Genomic DNA, 17,274 nt, shown 5'->3' with positions numbered 1-17,274 from the left:
TTCCCCCCCCTCCCAGAAACTGGACGTAAATGGCGTCATAAAACATTGTAAATCACTGTCCCTGTGACTGTAGAGCAGCTGTAAGAGCCAAGGTGGCGCAGTGGTTAAATGCAGCACTGCAGGCTACTGCTAGATCAGCAGGTCAGCGGTTCAAATCTCACCGGCTTAGGGTTGACTCAGCCTTCCATCCTTCCGAGGTGGGTAAAATGAGGACCCAGATTGTTGGGGGCAATATGCTGACTCTCTGTAAACCGCTTAGAGAGGCCTGAAAGGCCTATGAAGCGGTATATAAGTCTACTGCTATTGCTGTAAATGAGGGGCGGTTGCAAAGCATCCAAAATGATCACATGACTGGGAAGAGCAGTCAGAACTTTGAATTTGAGTTGTAAGTAGCCCTGGGGAGATCTCCTAATTTTAAACAGTCACTAAATGACTGGACGTAAGTCAAGGACTATCTATACAGAGTTGGCATTATATAGGTGTATTATATATCTAAATGATGCAATAATGCTAAAATTATTCTATATAGTTATTTTTGAAGTTTCTCAACTGCCCTTCTCCCTCAAAAGAATGACCTTTTATTACTTCACTTTTCATAATGGAAGACCTAAATTTTAAAGACCTGAGACAGAATTTCAACTTTTCTAAAATAAGCTTTCCTCTAGTTTATGGATTTTGTTCTTAGCCTGGTTAGTAATACAGCACTCCATCTTATGTAGAAAAGAAAAGAAATATTGAATACGAAAGGAAATGGAATTCCTTGCAGTGGCATATTCTTTTTTTTTTCTTCAACAGAAGTTATAAATAATACATTTAGCGGCAGTGTTTCTTTATCTTTCTGTACCAAATCATTTGCAGTATAAGCCTTGCAGCAGACTGTTAAGATTTCCGTACCCAAAATTAATAGGCTGCTTTCCAGACTTGATATTCCATTACACTAAATAATGTGAACAGGCACACATTTTCCACATCTTAACTTACAGAGTGCAACAAAGGACAGGGTACAGCTACTGAGAACACACAGACGTTTAACCATGCCGAATAGAAACTTCTGCTTTGGAGAGGTTCTCCCAGCCTGAGATTGTAGTAGGCTCTTTCTAAAATCTGAGCTCTGGGTTGGAACCATCTTATTCTTATTTTTGGAAATGTCAGACTACACAAGAAAAGTTGAAGAAGTTGTAGTTTGCATTTGATTGTTTCTGTTTCTTTGCAGATTGCCTGCCCCATATTTGCAGGCCTCTTACATTTTTTCTTCCTGGCAGCTTTTGCCTGGATGTGCCTAGAAGGGGTACAACTATATCTTATGTTAGTAGAAGTATTTGAAAGTGAATATTCCAGGAAGAAGTACTATTATGTTGCTGGCTATCTCTTTCCTGCAACTGTTGTCGGTGTTTCAGCAGCTATTGACTATACAAGCTACGGAGCAAAGAATGCGTGAGTATATATGTTTAGCATCTAGTATTTGGGGTTATTTTACTGATAGAAAGCCATCCCTGCTGAAATAAATGATGAATGAAACACAACAAGTAAAAGAATATCTAAAGACATTGTTAGTAGGGAATGGTAATATGATTCTTGTGAAATAGAATTTGGGTCAGTCACCGGGACCATAGGTATATTCTTCCGAACTTTTGGACTCATGCTGGAGCCCATCTTAAGGGAGTTTTGTCTCTACTGGACTATATGCTTCGTTCTATTCTGTGAGTCGTGTTTATGTGGTGCGTTCCTATTAGCTGATTGGTGCATTGATAACTAGTAGTGTTTCGATGCCCTTGGCTCCTAAGTATTTGATAAGCTGATGTAACTGCACTCAATGTGCATTCCTCAATGGAACTGCATCTTCATGGAGGGAAGTATGCAGTGGAGTACCCTAAGGCTCTGTTTTGGGCCCAATACTCTTAAACATCTTCATCAATGATTTGGATGAGGGAATAAATGGCGAACTCATCAAATTTGCAGATGGCACCAAGCTGGCAGGAATAGCCAACACTCCAGAAGATAGGCTAAAGATACAGAAGGATCTTGACAAACTTGAACATTGGGCACTATCTAATAAAATGAAATTCAATGGTGAAAAGAGTAAGGTTCTACATTTAGGCAACAAAAATGAAATGCACAGGTACAGGTACAGTATAGGTGATACCTTGCTAAACAGTAGTAACTGTGAAAGAGATCTTGGAGTCCTAGTGGACAACCATTTAAATATGAGCCAGCAGTGTGCAGCAGCTGCCAAAAAAGCCAACACAGTTCTAAGCTGCATAAATAGAGGTATAGAATCAAGATCACGTGAAGTTTTAATATCACTTTATAATGCCTTGGTAAGGCCACACTTGGAATACTGCATTCAGTTTTGGTCGCCACGATATAGAAAAGATGTGGAGACTCTAGAAAGAGTGCAGAGAAGAACAACAAAGATGATTAGGGGACTGGAGACATATGAAACATATGAAGAACGGTTGCAGGAATTGGATATGTCTAGTTTAATAGAAAGAAGGACTAAGGGAGACATGATACCAGTGTTCCAATACCTCAGGGGTTGCCACAAAGAAGAGGGAGTCAAACTATTTTCCAAGGCACCCGAGGGTAGAACAAGAAGCAATGGGTGGAAACTAATCAAGGAGAGAAGCAATTTAGAACTGAGGAGAAATTTCCTGACAGTTAGAACAATTAATTATTGGAACAGCTTGCCTCCAGAAGTTGTGAATGCCCCAACACTGGAAGTCTTTAAGAAGATGTTGGATAGCCATTTGTCTGAAATGGTATAGGGTTTCCTGCCTCGGCAGGGGGTTGGACTAGAAGACCTCCAAAGTCCCTTCCAACTCTGCTATTATATTGTAAATCAGCAGTCCTCTTAGCTGACAAGGGGCCTATATCCAAGCTTCAATCATTTCCTTGCCTATCTTTGTACCTGGGTGGCCAACTATTTTTGTTGCTTAGAAATTAAATGTGTGTCCTTTGTTCATTGCAATGTGAGGCTATCAATGAAAACTTGGAAGTTGAGGGCTTGGCAGCACAAGGAAACAACAACCAATTGCCATCCATCAACACACCAAACAGCCCAAAGGACATATTCCATTAGAGAGAAGATGAACTCCAGCACGAGTCCGAAAGTTTGGAAGAGTAAATCTCTGGTCCCAGTGACTGACCCAAATTCAATCTTGCATCATTATGTTTGCCTTCATTCAAAGCAAATCTTGGTTACTTTTATTTATAGTCCCAATGAAATTTACATGAAAGAAGAAGTATGGGAAATTTTGCTGAAATCAAATTACATTATTGCAAAATATAATTCCTTAGTTTTAACTTTTTAAAAGATATCATTATTCAATTGGTCTTCTGGTAAAATATCCTCTGAAAGTGATAGCTGAGTATTTCAACATATATTTTTCAGTTTGGTTATATTTTATCAGGTAGATCTTCTGTTTATAAAATAGCTATTACATAAAGTTATAAAAGATAGGCACAAGATATTATTGAGGATTTGTATAACTGAAGACATAAATATGAATTCTAATAGTGCTTGCTTTGTCCATTGATTAAATACTTACAGCATGGTCAGATATTGTTTAATACAAGAAGTCTGCTTAATTTAGCTGTTGATGAAAGACAAATAAAAGTGATTCATTAGGGAGCTACTTGAAATATATAAAAAGTGAATCATTAAATGAATTGAGTCCTCATAGCTGATGCTTAATTTAGTTTAATGCTATTTCCTTTTAATTGTTGAATATACAGTTGGGAATGGTGGCTTTTGATTGGTAGTACACCTTTTTTGCTGAAAAAGTAGGATGTCTAATTATTTTCTAAATTTCTGATAGGTTTGTTTATGATGATCAAATAATAAAGCGGAATTAAGGTTGATTCCTGGTGATTGAATACACATATTTATATTGTTTTCATGGCAAAAGTGAAATGAGGGGGGGGTTGTTTTGTTTTTTTGTGCTTCTTAGTTTAACTTTCAGCTTGGGGATTTTATAATAATCTCCCTTCCAAGTCAGGTCTGATCTTGCTTGGTATTTTTTTTAATCAGCCAACTTACTAGGATCTAATTCTTGTTATAGTTAAACAATAGATTAAATCACACAATAGCAAATTTTAAGGCACTGTGCAGCAGGGACATGGACCATGCTTGTGTTAGAAGCACAAAAAATGGTCCATGTGTGGAAATTAGATGAGGAAATTAACATCATCTACCATGTTGTGTATTAATTTTTCAGCATTTTCTTTATTTTCCTGCTACCAACTCTCAACTTGATTTAATGGAACAAAAAATAGGGACAGAGAGTGAGAAGAAAATAAATCATGGCAAAGAAAGGATTTATGTATTATATGTTGAAGTTAGATTCCAGTGCTCAAGAACATAAATAGAACTGTGGACAATACTGCAAACCTATTTTTTTATTATGAGGCTGTGATTTGTAAATAGTTCTTTAATAGAGAATGTCTAGTTTAGATAAATTTGAAAATAAGAGTTGGTAATCAACACAAAAATATGATGAATAGCATAACTAGGTTGCATAAAATACATCTGCTTACCTATAGTTTAATGTTGTTCAGATTTCCACAGAAAGAATGTTTTATGAACAAACACAATTTATTTCCATTAGGAGAGGAGAGGGAGAGGAAAGGAGAGGATGGATGGATGGATGGATGGATGGGATAGTGCAGATACTATACATTATGTTTGCTCATTAATTATTTTCACTTTCACTGATTTGGCCAGCCTCCCCAAAGTTCCAAACCTCAGTTATGAAGAGGTTTAAGTTATTTATAAGAATAGATTTCAAATGGATTTCCACTTAATGCCATTGCTAAAAGATATCTCATAAACATGAGTCAGTGAAAGTTAGGGTGGGTTTTTTTTGCAATTTTCATAATATTTTTTTCTTCATGGGCTGTTTTTTTCCCCTCTTTTCTAAAACAGTTGCTGGCTCAAGGTGGACAACTATTTTATCTGGAGTTTTATTGGGCCTGTTACCTTCATTATTCTGGTAAGAATATGACCTCTTTCATTTTAGTTTTTCTCACAGATTAATTTGATGCATTGTGTTTTTTTGTTATTAGATTATAATATTTCTTTATAAAAATACATATTATAAATGAACCCAAAAATGGTTTGTCAATTTTCAGGGATATTGGTGGCTATGTTTGAAATGAATTAGGTTCCCTCCATGCACATATGTTGTATAAGGACAGTGGCATTGCTATATAAATTATATAAATATAAATGTGAACATTAATTCTTGCATGACTGTATTGTCCCTTTGGGTGATACCTTTTGGATTTCTAATACTTAGTGAACTATGAAGGCTATTCATCCACTTTCAACACAGCAAACTGCTGGATGACTTTGGATCTAGCATTGACTTTTAGCCCAGTTAACATCTGAGGCTAACATGGTTTTCACATTTTGTAACCACCAGTTTGCTGTGCAGCCCTTCCGCGCATGCACCCAGTCTTCTGCACATGCACTTTGCTCATGCGTGCACCTTCCATACATGCACCCAGCCTCAAAAACATGCCTAAATAGGATAGCATAGAGCCCAGGTGGTAGGCCCAGCCATGATTTCTGCTACCAGTTTGAGCGAAACAGTACACCACCTGTGCTTGTGGCCTCTACAAACTTCCATATGGAACCATTAAGATGGTTTAACTCATAATATTTATGGGTTCAGTTGGTTTCCAGTAGGTACTTGTAAAATGTTCCAGTGATTCAGTGGACACATCTGGAATATGAAGACAATAATGGGCTTCTTAAGACCACTCTTAAGCAGCTTCTTCTTGGATATTGATCCAAGTGGGCTCCTTGTTTTACTAAATAGCAACAGGAGATAAACAACTTAAGAAGATTCCTAGATCAGCACATGGAAATGATTAGAACTATAGATGTTTATGTCTATGAGCTTGGATGAAATACCAGCAAGGTGGAAGTAATACTGGCAGAGACATTTTCTAATTCCATGAGCTGAATTTCACCTGAATGAATTGGCACATAGTTTAAGAGTTGTTCTAGACTCAGTTCTCTCTGAGTCTTTTTATAAGAGGTGCAGACTAGACAAAAAAAAAGGTAGCCTGTTTTGTTGGTTTTTAAGTTGCACCCTTTCCTGGACGAAAGCACATTGAAAGCAGCAAATGCCATTTTTATATCTCAGTTAAATTTACTGATTTACTAATCAGTAATTTACTAATTCACTTTACATGGGCTGCCCTTAAGGAGAACTTGGAAGCTGCATATGACACAGAATGCTGCTCTTCTTTTGCTAGCCAATTCAGCAGAACAACATGTATTTTGCAGGAGAAACATGTATTTCTTGGCCCAATTCAAGATGCTGTAATTACCAACAAAGTGTTGTACCACCTGGGTCTCCAGTTACCTTTGCAGCCGGATACCTTCTTATCTGGCTTCATGTCATACATTGTATAACCAGAAGAGACTACTGGTTACTAGTTCTTGATAAATCAAGAGAACTAAGACCTAGAAAAATAACCTTATAGGTGATCATTTTTTACTGTGAAATAGCTTCCTCCAACTTTCTGATCTTTATGTAAATGGAAGAAAAGAGTTCCTTTCTGCAAAATCTTTGGAAAGAATTTTTAACTGGTGGACAATAGTAAAAACATTTTAACTGAATACCAGTTAAGAGTGTAAGACACACCGGAATATAAGACGCACCAAGATTTTGAAGAGGTAAATTTAGAAAAAAGTTTTTGTACTCTGCAGGCCTCCCAAACCCTCTGCATGCCTCATTTTTTTTTTTTTTTTTTGAAAAACACGGCATGAAGAGAGTTTGAGAGGCTGCAAAGTGCTCCTGGAGGCTGGGAAGGAAAATGAGCAAAAAATGGTCTGTTTTTCACAAAAAACAAGGCATACACAGGCTTTAGGAGGCTTGTAGAGTGCTCCTGGGCTGGGGGGGTGCAAAGTGAACAATAAATGGGCCATTTTATATTTGTTTTTGCCCTCCCCAGCCCCAGGAGCATTTTGCAGGCATCCCAAATCCTATGCACATTCATTTTTGCGAAGGGGGTGGGGTTTCGGAAGGCCAAAATGCTGTATTCAGTGTATAAGACACACCCAGATTTTCACCCTCTTTGGGGGGGAAAAGGTGTGTCTTATACTCTGAAAAATACGGTAGATATGTTGTTTTAATTTGTGGAAATTGTAAACAGTCATATTTGAGGAGTAACAACATACAGATCACTGGTGTAATTAAGTGTGGATAGTTAATTGAATTTATTTAGGGTATAATTGTAATATAACTATTAGAAAAAATCTGTTGAACTCAACGCCACTCATGTAAGGAAAGTGTACATAGGTGTGTTCTTTTTCCTTTTATTTAAAGTTTACACCTTTTTTTAATGTGTGCTTTCTAACTACTGTAGTCACCTGTTGGAGGTCAGCTACCTTTAGTCTGTCATTTGCATTTAAAATTGAATGTCGAATTCCTTTCCAACATCTTTCTTTGAGATGTTATCAAAGATAATTATATCACATCAGCCTTTACATTATTATACAAAGTAACTTATCTAGTACTTTTTGTGTACCCTGTTTCTATAAATAGTTGTCTAAATTACAAAATGTATCATATCTCAGAAAAAAGAAATAGCAATGATTGAATAGGACTTTAGTTCTTTATCTTCTAAGAAAAACTTACCAGCTTTGTAAGTACAAACATATCCACACACACACACACACACACACACACACACATTCAAAAATACAATGATTATAACAACAGCAGTGGTTAAATGCAGCACTGCAGGCTACTGCTAGATCAGCAGGTCAGCGGTTCAAATCTCACCGGCTCAGGGTTGACTCAGCCTTCCATCCTTCCGAGGTGGGTAAAATGAGGACCCAGATTGTTGGGGGCAATATGCTGACTCTCTGTAAACCGCTTAGAGAGGCCTGAAAGGCCTATGAAGCGGTATATAAGTCTACTGCTATTGCTATTGCTATGCTATTAAATAAATCAAAGTAATCATATTATCCATAACAAGCGACACAACTGAGATCAGTGGCTTGGACTTAAAAACAGGAAGGAACTATATAACAAATAATCCAAACAAAGGGAGGTGGAATTTTTTTTGTTGGCTAAGAAGAAGGAATGCACTCTCCGTGTTTGTCTAATTCCCCGTTCCGCTGCATTATGCCTTATATGATTAGAAGAGCCATTTGTCCATCATGATTAGCTTTTGAATGGCACAATCTTAAAATGAGGAAAGAAAGGTGGAGAAGGGCTGCTGAATTAACTAGTCGTCTTCATGCTAATTTGGACCAAAGTGAGTGGTCTTTCCCATCAAATTAATGAAGAATTATGAAATCAATTTATATGGTAAGATGCATAATAAGTAATTATAGACTGAATCAGCATACTTTTCTTTCAACATTTAGGTAGCAGGCAAATCTAGCAATGTCAGCAGTTAGCAATTATCTAGATTAGACAATATGGAAAAGCTGCTTATCATTGACACATAGCATAGTATATAACAGTTGTACTTCCAGGTGCTTTTACAATTACAGATTACAATTTATAACAAGGGTTATGGTAAATAATTGCTATGAATGGGTTCATGGTTATTATGGGATTATGGCATGAGGACAATATTTAGTTTCATTGTTCCTTATAGAGCTCTCTTTGGTAATATATTTGGTAATCTGTATTAAAAAATAATTATCACAGTAAAAGGAGGGGTGAAATTCAGCAGGTTCTGACAGGTTCTGGAGAATCGGTAGCAGAAATTTTGAGTAGTTCAGAGAACCAGCAAATACCACCTCTGACTGGCCCAGAGTGGGGTGGGAATGGGGATTTTGCAGTATCTTTCCCCTGCCACGCCCACAGAACCGGTAGTAAATAATTTGAATTTCATTACTGAAGGCTTTCTTACTTAAAAGAGGATCCCATTTCCAGTTTCCATTCTTTGAATCCTCTCAAGTAGTATGTAATGTTAGAGAACTTGTTCTATAATTTTTCTGTCTTCTTTAAAGTCATGATTGATGTAAGTGAGTATAGAGGACACATGAAACAGTAAAATACACTGCACTATTCCTTGTTCCCTGTTTAACGTTCTTATGCTCACTCTCTTCAACCTCTTTTCTTCAATGCTCATAAAAAGGAATAAGCTTGCATAAGCTTTGCACTGACTTGTTTAACTTGCTCATATCAATGAATCTGTATTTATGCAACATGTTTTCAACTCCATAGCTCATTGAATGAGGTTGATCTGTACAAATTTAGTGAAAATATTTAGTCAATGAAGTATGTTTTGTTTTTAACTTCACAATGAGCAATAGTTTAACAAAACCACAGAAGTGTGGTATTAACAATAGGGAGTAGTAAAATGATACTTTCTCTGGATATACATATAATAATTAAAAATAGTTTGATTAAAAGAATTCAGAAAGTCTATTCCATCTCTTTTCTCTCTTTCTCTATAGGAAGGCACAAAGTATGCCTGTTAATACATCTATATTCATACATATGTTTGAGAATATGTGAATGTATTTATATTTATATTGTAAAAAAAATATTGTTCTCACTTCTTGTTCAGTTTGTTCTTATCTTACATTACATTTTGTCTGAGCCTTGGGCATTGCTGCAGATATTGCTGTTTGCTTCTAACCAGGTCAGAATAGAAATCAGGGTGATGGACATTTAATCGTATTGACCATGTACAGTTAGAGTCCACTATTATTACCAGCCATGACATTATTATCCTGCAAATCATTTAGGCTGAGAAGTGGAAGGCCTTTGGGAACAGTATTCCCAACTTCAGAAAATATGAAACAGCAGGTAGCAATCACTGCAGAGTTCCTTGCAGTAATTCTTGTCTAGCAATTGCATTGCCCTCTAATCGTCCCCACCAAAAAAAAAAAAAGGAAGTGTAATGATTCTGAAACAGTTGAATGTGAATATTGTAGCCAAACAAGAATCATAAGCATAAATGGACAATCAACATAATTCAAGATTTACGATTACCATCATTATAAAAATACAGCCATGCTTGCGTTATCACTTCAAAAGCTGCTGTTAGCATTTAACCATTTACAAATATGCCACATATTTTGAAAGTATTGGTTGGGAGAAATATGAATTTGTTGAAGAATATGTTAATAAATAATTGCAGATTAGATGTTTAGTTATTTTGTTTTAAAACCCTCCTTATTATAGAAAAAATTAAAATGTGTAAGCTATTGTTAATGAACATTTAGAAACTAGTTAAGATATTTTGTAAGGGATTAATATTAACTGTTAGTAAAAGCCTGTTCATCCTTGAATATTTCACTTTTACTATAATAATCCACTCCTTTTAAAAAGTTTTAATAACATAAATTAATATCCTAGAGTTAGATATGATGTGGGGGTTGTCCTTGTTTCCCCCTCTTGAAAGGAGAATTAGTTGCCCAGTAACAAATATTTAGGGAAGCCAGAATTTTTATATTCAGTATGAAAGTAGTAGTCTTAAATTTAAGTGCTGAGACAGCATCCATTTGTGTAGTTAAAGTAACATGTGTATATATTTTAAAATGTACAATGTAGTGTAATATATGTGATTCAAGAAAAATACCTATTTAATGTGGTTTGAATATTTTTTTCTCATAATCTAATGTTCATGGTAGGTGAATATAGAGCATAAGTAAATGCCCTATGTTTGACCTTGCTATATTATTTTTTAAAAACTGGAATAAATGTACTTACTATATATATATATATATAATATATATGTATGTATGTATGTATGTATGTATGTATGTATGTATGTATGTATGTATGTAGTATATATATAGTGTGGTAAATTTCTGAGAGGTTAAAAAATCTATTCCCCAAAATACTTTTATAAATAGATAGCATGAAGCCTTTTCAATTTAGAATTATAATTGTTTAATATTTTTAATATTGTTTTACATTTCTAAATATTTTAATTTTATCAAATTAATGGCAAAATATGAATAACAAACACAAACACTATAATATATATAATAGTATAACACTGAAACTTAACATGCACTTTCAAAATTAAAAACATAGGAAAGCAACTCCAAATTTATCTCATAAACAAAAGACTCCAAAATGTTTGATTGGTACTGATACAATTAATTGCATTTTAAAATCACTTTTATAAAGAAGAATGGGATTTGTCCCTATCTATTCAGTTTTCAAATGGCTGAAGTAGAACGAGGGAGAAATGGGAAGTTAAGAATACAATTCTTATTGTTCCTATAAATAGAAACAAAGAATTGCTGAGAAAGAGACTTTGGAGTTGGAAGGAATTCTTCCCTTTAATCTGTTGAGTTTCCTTCTGATATTATGTAACTCAACAGCACAAAGGAGCTAAAATACATTCTGCACTTTAAAAAAGAATTATAAAGTCAGTTAATTTAAAAGGAAGATGATATTTTCATAGACATAGAATAAATAGTAGAAAGTTTTTTAATTAATTTGTTTTGTGACAATATCTCCAATCCAACCTCACTTTTAAATGTAATAATATAAATATAAAAAAGAATGATTTTGTGAAAAGTCAAGTAATTTATATGTTTTATGCTGTTGTACCCATGTTTTCCCCCAAAATAACCCAGGGTCTTATTTCTTTTTACCCCTGAAATAAGCACTGGTCTATTTTTGGGAAGATCTTATTATTTTTGAGGTGCAGGAGGCGGCAAGTGTGATCACCTCATGGCTGCTGCTGTGTTGCAATATTTTGGGGGAGGGCTTATTTAGCATATGTGCTCAAAAGCCTAATTGAGCTTATTATCAGGGAGGTCTTATTTTCGGGGACACAAGGTAGTGTTAAATTGACTTTAGATAACTAAAGAATGATACCTTTCAGAATCATTTTTCCACTTTGTTAAAAAAGGAAAGTATTTGTCATGCCATTCCAGTCTAAGAATATTTTAGAGTTTTTTTATGTCTACCTGTGGGAAACCAGAGTTGTTATATCTATGTATATAAGTAATGCATATCTATGTATAAGTAATGAGTGGCCAAAAACTATAGTATGCCTGAAATGATTTAATGAAGCCCGGATCATGACATGTCAGGAACTGTTCTTGTCATTTGGTTAGCTCCATCTGCAATTTTAATAATTTATCTAGTTCAGTGAGAGTTCAGTTGCAACTCATGAAGTCTTGTTCATGCTACATGTTCCAGAAAGGAATGGGGCTTGTATGGCTAAAGGAAGGTTCTTGAGCCAGTTTGGAGTTGAATTGGTAATTAAAAACAACAACAAAAACTCCAGGGATGGCAAATAGAGTCAGAACTTGTGCGGTTCGGGAGGTTACTTCAGCATGTGTTCTTTTTTTTCCCCTTCTTATCAATCCATGTCAAGTCTTCAGCTTAGATGAAATGAATTTTTAAACTAAGATTTGGTTAAGTGGATTTTTTTTTTTGCCTCTAAATTAACTCTGTGCTCTTTTAAACTCTACAATCACCAGCAAAAGAAAATCCACATTCATCTTAGATATTTCCAGATGAGCTGATAATCTTGCCGTTCATGTTGGGCTTTGTTGAAAAAGCTTCCTGAACTTTTAGGAATTGTGTCATAAAATGTTACACAAACATTTCACAAAAAAGACTTTGTCTCATGAATGGTGAAATAAACAGTTCAATAATTCTGTTTTAGAAGGTAATATTAACTATCCTTAGTGCCCTTGGATTTTTATGCTCAATAAAATAAATACTAGACAGTAAACTTGATTTGCTGATCCAAATATGGGTAAAGTCTCTCCGATTTTGTGAACATAACTTACATTTCAAAATGCTTTATGTAATATGCAGGACGTTTTATGGGTGTTTTAAATTCAAGAAACTTGGATAAAATGAGATCAATCATACATTGGACATTCTAGAGTTTTCCTATAATAAGAAGAAAGGGAAGGCTTACATATATATTGGCCTTATGGCCATATAAAGAATAAATGTTATTATTATCTTGAGTTTTAAAATAAGATACCATTGTCAGTATAGACTAATGAACATTAGACAAGCTATATGCATTTTTCAACTCTATAGAATTGTGAATTTAGATCTGCAGTATAAAATTCAAGCAATCTGTTTTATAAAATGACACACAAGTAAGGGAGCAAAGGAAGTGAAGAAATAACTGAGTAATAAATATAAAATACAGTCATATCTTTATTTTATTTTTTACTCTCGATATTGCGTGAGAACAGGAATGAAAATTTCTCTCAGAGATAAACTTTTCCAGTTCTCATTCTTTCAAATGCCTATATTTGAAGTTTGGTTAAAAAGATAGCTGAACTATGACAGTGTGATTTCACCCCATGTGCAAGCGAAGGACATCCATGAGCGGAACCGGCAGTAGTGGCTGTCGGACCCACCCCTGATCATAGGCCCATATGAGGATGTACGTGGCAAAACAAATGTTGTAAAATCAAAATACACACACACACCGAATTACATACTTGTGTTCAGAAACAGAATAAAGTATAGAAGACTGTGGTTTTCCTTGTTGTTGTTGTTGTTGTTGTTGTTGTTGTCATGGTTAATAACAGGAGTCTAAGGCAGTTATCTTTCAGGAGACTTTGCCTCTCTTTATCATGATGCTATTCTTTCATTGTAATAATTTTAGGAAAGGTTCTATAAATGCCTTGCTGATATTTGAAAGGTTTCTAAGTGTTGCTTTTCAGATAATGAACATGAGTTTATTGCTTTATATTATATTCACTAAGATACAGAGAAGAATCGTGCTATGCCATATTGTCATTTGGCACATCATCTTGGATTTATAGTACTTTTAATATACTTTCCTTTCCACTCCACCCCTCTCTTTATATCATTTGCAGAAGATTTATTATCCTTGATAAAATACAGGGGCAATTTCTTCCAAACACTTTTTTCTTCTTTCAATAGAAGCTTCCGAATGTATTGTTTTATTTGTTTGTTTATTGCACCCAAATTTTCCAACAAGGCTGATTGGTTTATGCTGATTCCATCAAATTGATAGTTTATTGACATAGATAACATGAAGTAGATTATAATGCCACATATCAGGAATCCCTTCCAAGTATTTTGGGCTTAAATCACTAAATTTGTAAGATGTTTAGAGTTACCTCTAGAGAAAATGGGTGCACATAAATAATTATACTGGCATAAGATAGATACATCCAAAACAGCCGGGTGATACTAACGTACATCTACCACGTATCATAACCATGCCTAAAGTTTGTAGCTTGTAGAAGATAGCTAATATGGTTAGTAGTTAATAGTGATAAATCAGAACAAAGACCAAATTAAACTTCACTCCTGGCCAACCCACATAGGGTTGGTGTTGGAAATTGTGGATTTGTGCATCCTTTTGGGGAGGGATAAATTATAACTGCTTGTCACAATTAATACTTATATATACCTGGCTCATGTTAGACAGCTTAGGTCACATTTTAAATTCAATAAATAAATAAGTTGAATACAACATTTTGACATATAGATTTTATTTATATCAGTAGTAACATTTGGTTAATATGCTGATGGTCCTAGGCAGTCTAAGAAACAAATTAGAAATAAATTAGAAGCATGAAAACAAGAGATGAAATAGTTTCATTTATACCCACTTAGTAATTCTGGCACTATTAAAACTCACAATATTCACTGATTGGCCCCAGTGGGGCCTTAACAACAAAGAAAAAAACCCCTACTGTGATGACCTAAACTATGTACACTTTAAGCCATGAAAACAAGGGACAACCTCATACAATCTGATTAATATAAATACGTGCATCAACCACAGCTTCAAATGTCTTTGCTGCCAAATTGTCAGCCGATCATTCTACAACCTATTCTTTTTGTATCAGCCAAGGGTTCAGTTCCCAAGAGGCAACCAATGGCATTATGCAATACATCAAAGACCTGAATATTGGCCCCTTGGTTGTAATCTCTCTCCCAATTGGCACCAGAAACTCCACAAAGGCAATATGAATATCAGTACACATAAAATATGAGCAGTTTTGTCAGTGTAAGTCATGAAGCCATTTTGCAGAGAACCAGTTACATCACCAAAACACCAAAATAGCAAGTGAATGGGAATGGGATGATGAGAGTTTGATTAAGTAATCTAGAAACAATATATTTACCTTTTCCGAGCCTGACAATAATCGTTTTGTGTGAAAAAGACAGAAAGATTAGATCTCAGACCTCCTATTTCAGGAAATAGACCTGTGTTCAATAGACATCAGAGCAGAAAAACAGAAGATACACGATTTGTCATTTGTAATCTATTATTCTTTGGCAGATACATTTTAATTTCATGAAGAGGGCATATTCATTGGTAAGCCAGCATTGAAAAAGTTAATGAAATAATTTCTAAGAAATTTATAGAATGCAAAGGACCCCATACGGGGAAGGAGAAGGGAGTCATGGGTTGTTATTCATTCCTGTAAAAGTGGGGGAGGGGCTAAAATTAACTTTGTGGGTATCTACCCATTAAATGAATCATTTGTAACTGAAGTTAATTGATGGTAAACTATCACACCCAACATCAGGCTAAAATTATAGCCTTGTGCTTATTTATCTTTCTATTCTATGAACTATTCTATAGTTCGTAAATTTTTGATTTTGTTGTTTCCTATTTTAAATATTTAATTGGCCAATTTTATATGGGATTCAGAAATCATTTTATAATTTTCACTGTAGAAACAAATTAAGTAGGTAGCTCAGGATCCAGTGTGGAAAAAGCAACTATACATAATTGGAAGAGGATTTGTTTATTTCAATTTTACTATACTATTTTTAATTTATATTTTATTTTTTTCCATAATGACTTGTTGCAGATATATCATAATTGTGTTTAATTATTACCTTGTGCCATGACAAAGAAATACATTTACCTGAAAAGGAGACAATTCATGCATTGAACACATTCCCACCAACACAATTCCAAAAAAGGCAGAAAACAAATTGTTAGTAAATTAACAAAAATCATGTTGCAGTTAATTTTGAATAAAAGATTTTCTGACCTACAAGAGATTTTTTTTTCTTATTCCTATAGCCTTAAGCACCTTAAGTGATCAAAAAGGTAGAGTTGTAGAAGCATATATAAGTACACTGGATTGTTTTTATTCTTTTGTTATTACTATGATTGCATAATGTAACATTTTACACTGGGCATTGTATATATTATATAAATATGCTAAAATAAAACTTTAAACGAGCATTCTACCAATTTGATTTACATTGAAAAGAATGCAAGACGTTATCTGAAAAACATATTTGCTGAGGTTTTTTTTTTAACCATTGATCTAATCTTTTGTTGAAGCTACTTTCCAGAGAGTACTCATGTCACACAATAGTTTGGGGAATGATAGCTTTTCCTCTTTTTCTGTTTAGTCTGGAGTATCGTCATTAATCAACCTGTTTGTTGAAGTAGTTTAATTTCATTTGTATCTGTTTTGACAGCTGAATCTTATCTTCCTGGTGATCACACTGTGCAAAATGGTGAAGCACTCAAACACTTTGAAACCAGACTCTAGCAGGTTGGAAAACATTAAGTAAGTGCTATGTGTTCAGATCCAAAACTGTGATTATTTGTCTGATTGTTTCAGCTGATTGAAAGCTCCCCTCCATTAGGAACACATGGCTTTGTCTCCCAGGAACCACAGATGTCAGTTAGAAATGAACAACACCAGTCTTGCTTTCAACACATTCGTTGCTCTAATGTTACAGACAAGGTTGAAATTAAATAACTTCTCCTTGGCATGGTGGTCAAAGGCGTTGGGTTGGTGCCTTCCTGAAATTCCAGGGCAGCACAGTCATTTCATTTGCATTTAAAATGCCCCTTGAAATTGCCTTCCTCTCTGCATGGCTGATGTTGTTCTGCTGGGTTTGTTTTGTTAAATTATTCTCAGCAGTTAGGGGGTCCTCGGCAGTTTCCCCAGTCATAACTCTGACCTCCTAAGCGGGTTTGTTCCTATTACTATGGCTATCTTGATGGTTATCCGTTCCTTTTCATGCTAATTTAACAAACAATTATTTTTTATCGTAATGCTCTCTTTTCCAGAAATTGAAGCAATGTTTAATTTAATAAAACTGACAGTGGTGGATCACTCTTTAGAGCTGAGCTAGGCAACATAAAGTCTGCACTTTCAGCTTCAATCCCTGCTGTTTCTATGGTTAAACGAATAGAAATTGATTTGAAGTTTTCTAGTTAAAAACACTTCAGTCTTGTGTTGCCTATTCCAGCTTTTTACCGTTTAAGTCATAGGGTTATTTCAGGCTAGGTTATTGTATTAGTCTGACGCTGGAGGGCTGCATAAATTTTATCATA

The 17,274-nt window shown here is 34.9% G+C and overlaps 1 protein-coding gene across 1 annotated transcript in view; it reads left to right on the top strand.

Annotated features, from left to right (window-relative positions):
- The window catches only part of ADGRL2 (adhesion G protein-coupled receptor L2), a 219,557-nt gene that overhangs the window by 184,986 nt on the left and 17,297 nt on the right, over positions 1–17,274 (top strand). The window contains 3 exon segments of the mRNA XM_032217356.1: positions 1,214–1,434; positions 4,925–4,991; positions 16,407–16,498. Of these exon segments, the coding sequence (XP_032073247.1) occupies positions 1,214–1,434; positions 4,925–4,991; positions 16,407–16,498 (380 nt within the window).

The sequence above is a fragment of the Thamnophis elegans genome, chromosome 5 (assembly GCF_009769535.1).
Source record: "Thamnophis elegans isolate rThaEle1 chromosome 5, rThaEle1.pri, whole genome shotgun sequence".
NCBI lineage: Eukaryota > Metazoa > Chordata > Lepidosauria > Squamata > Colubridae > Thamnophis > Thamnophis elegans.
This window is presented reverse-complemented; position numbering and strand designations above follow the sequence as displayed.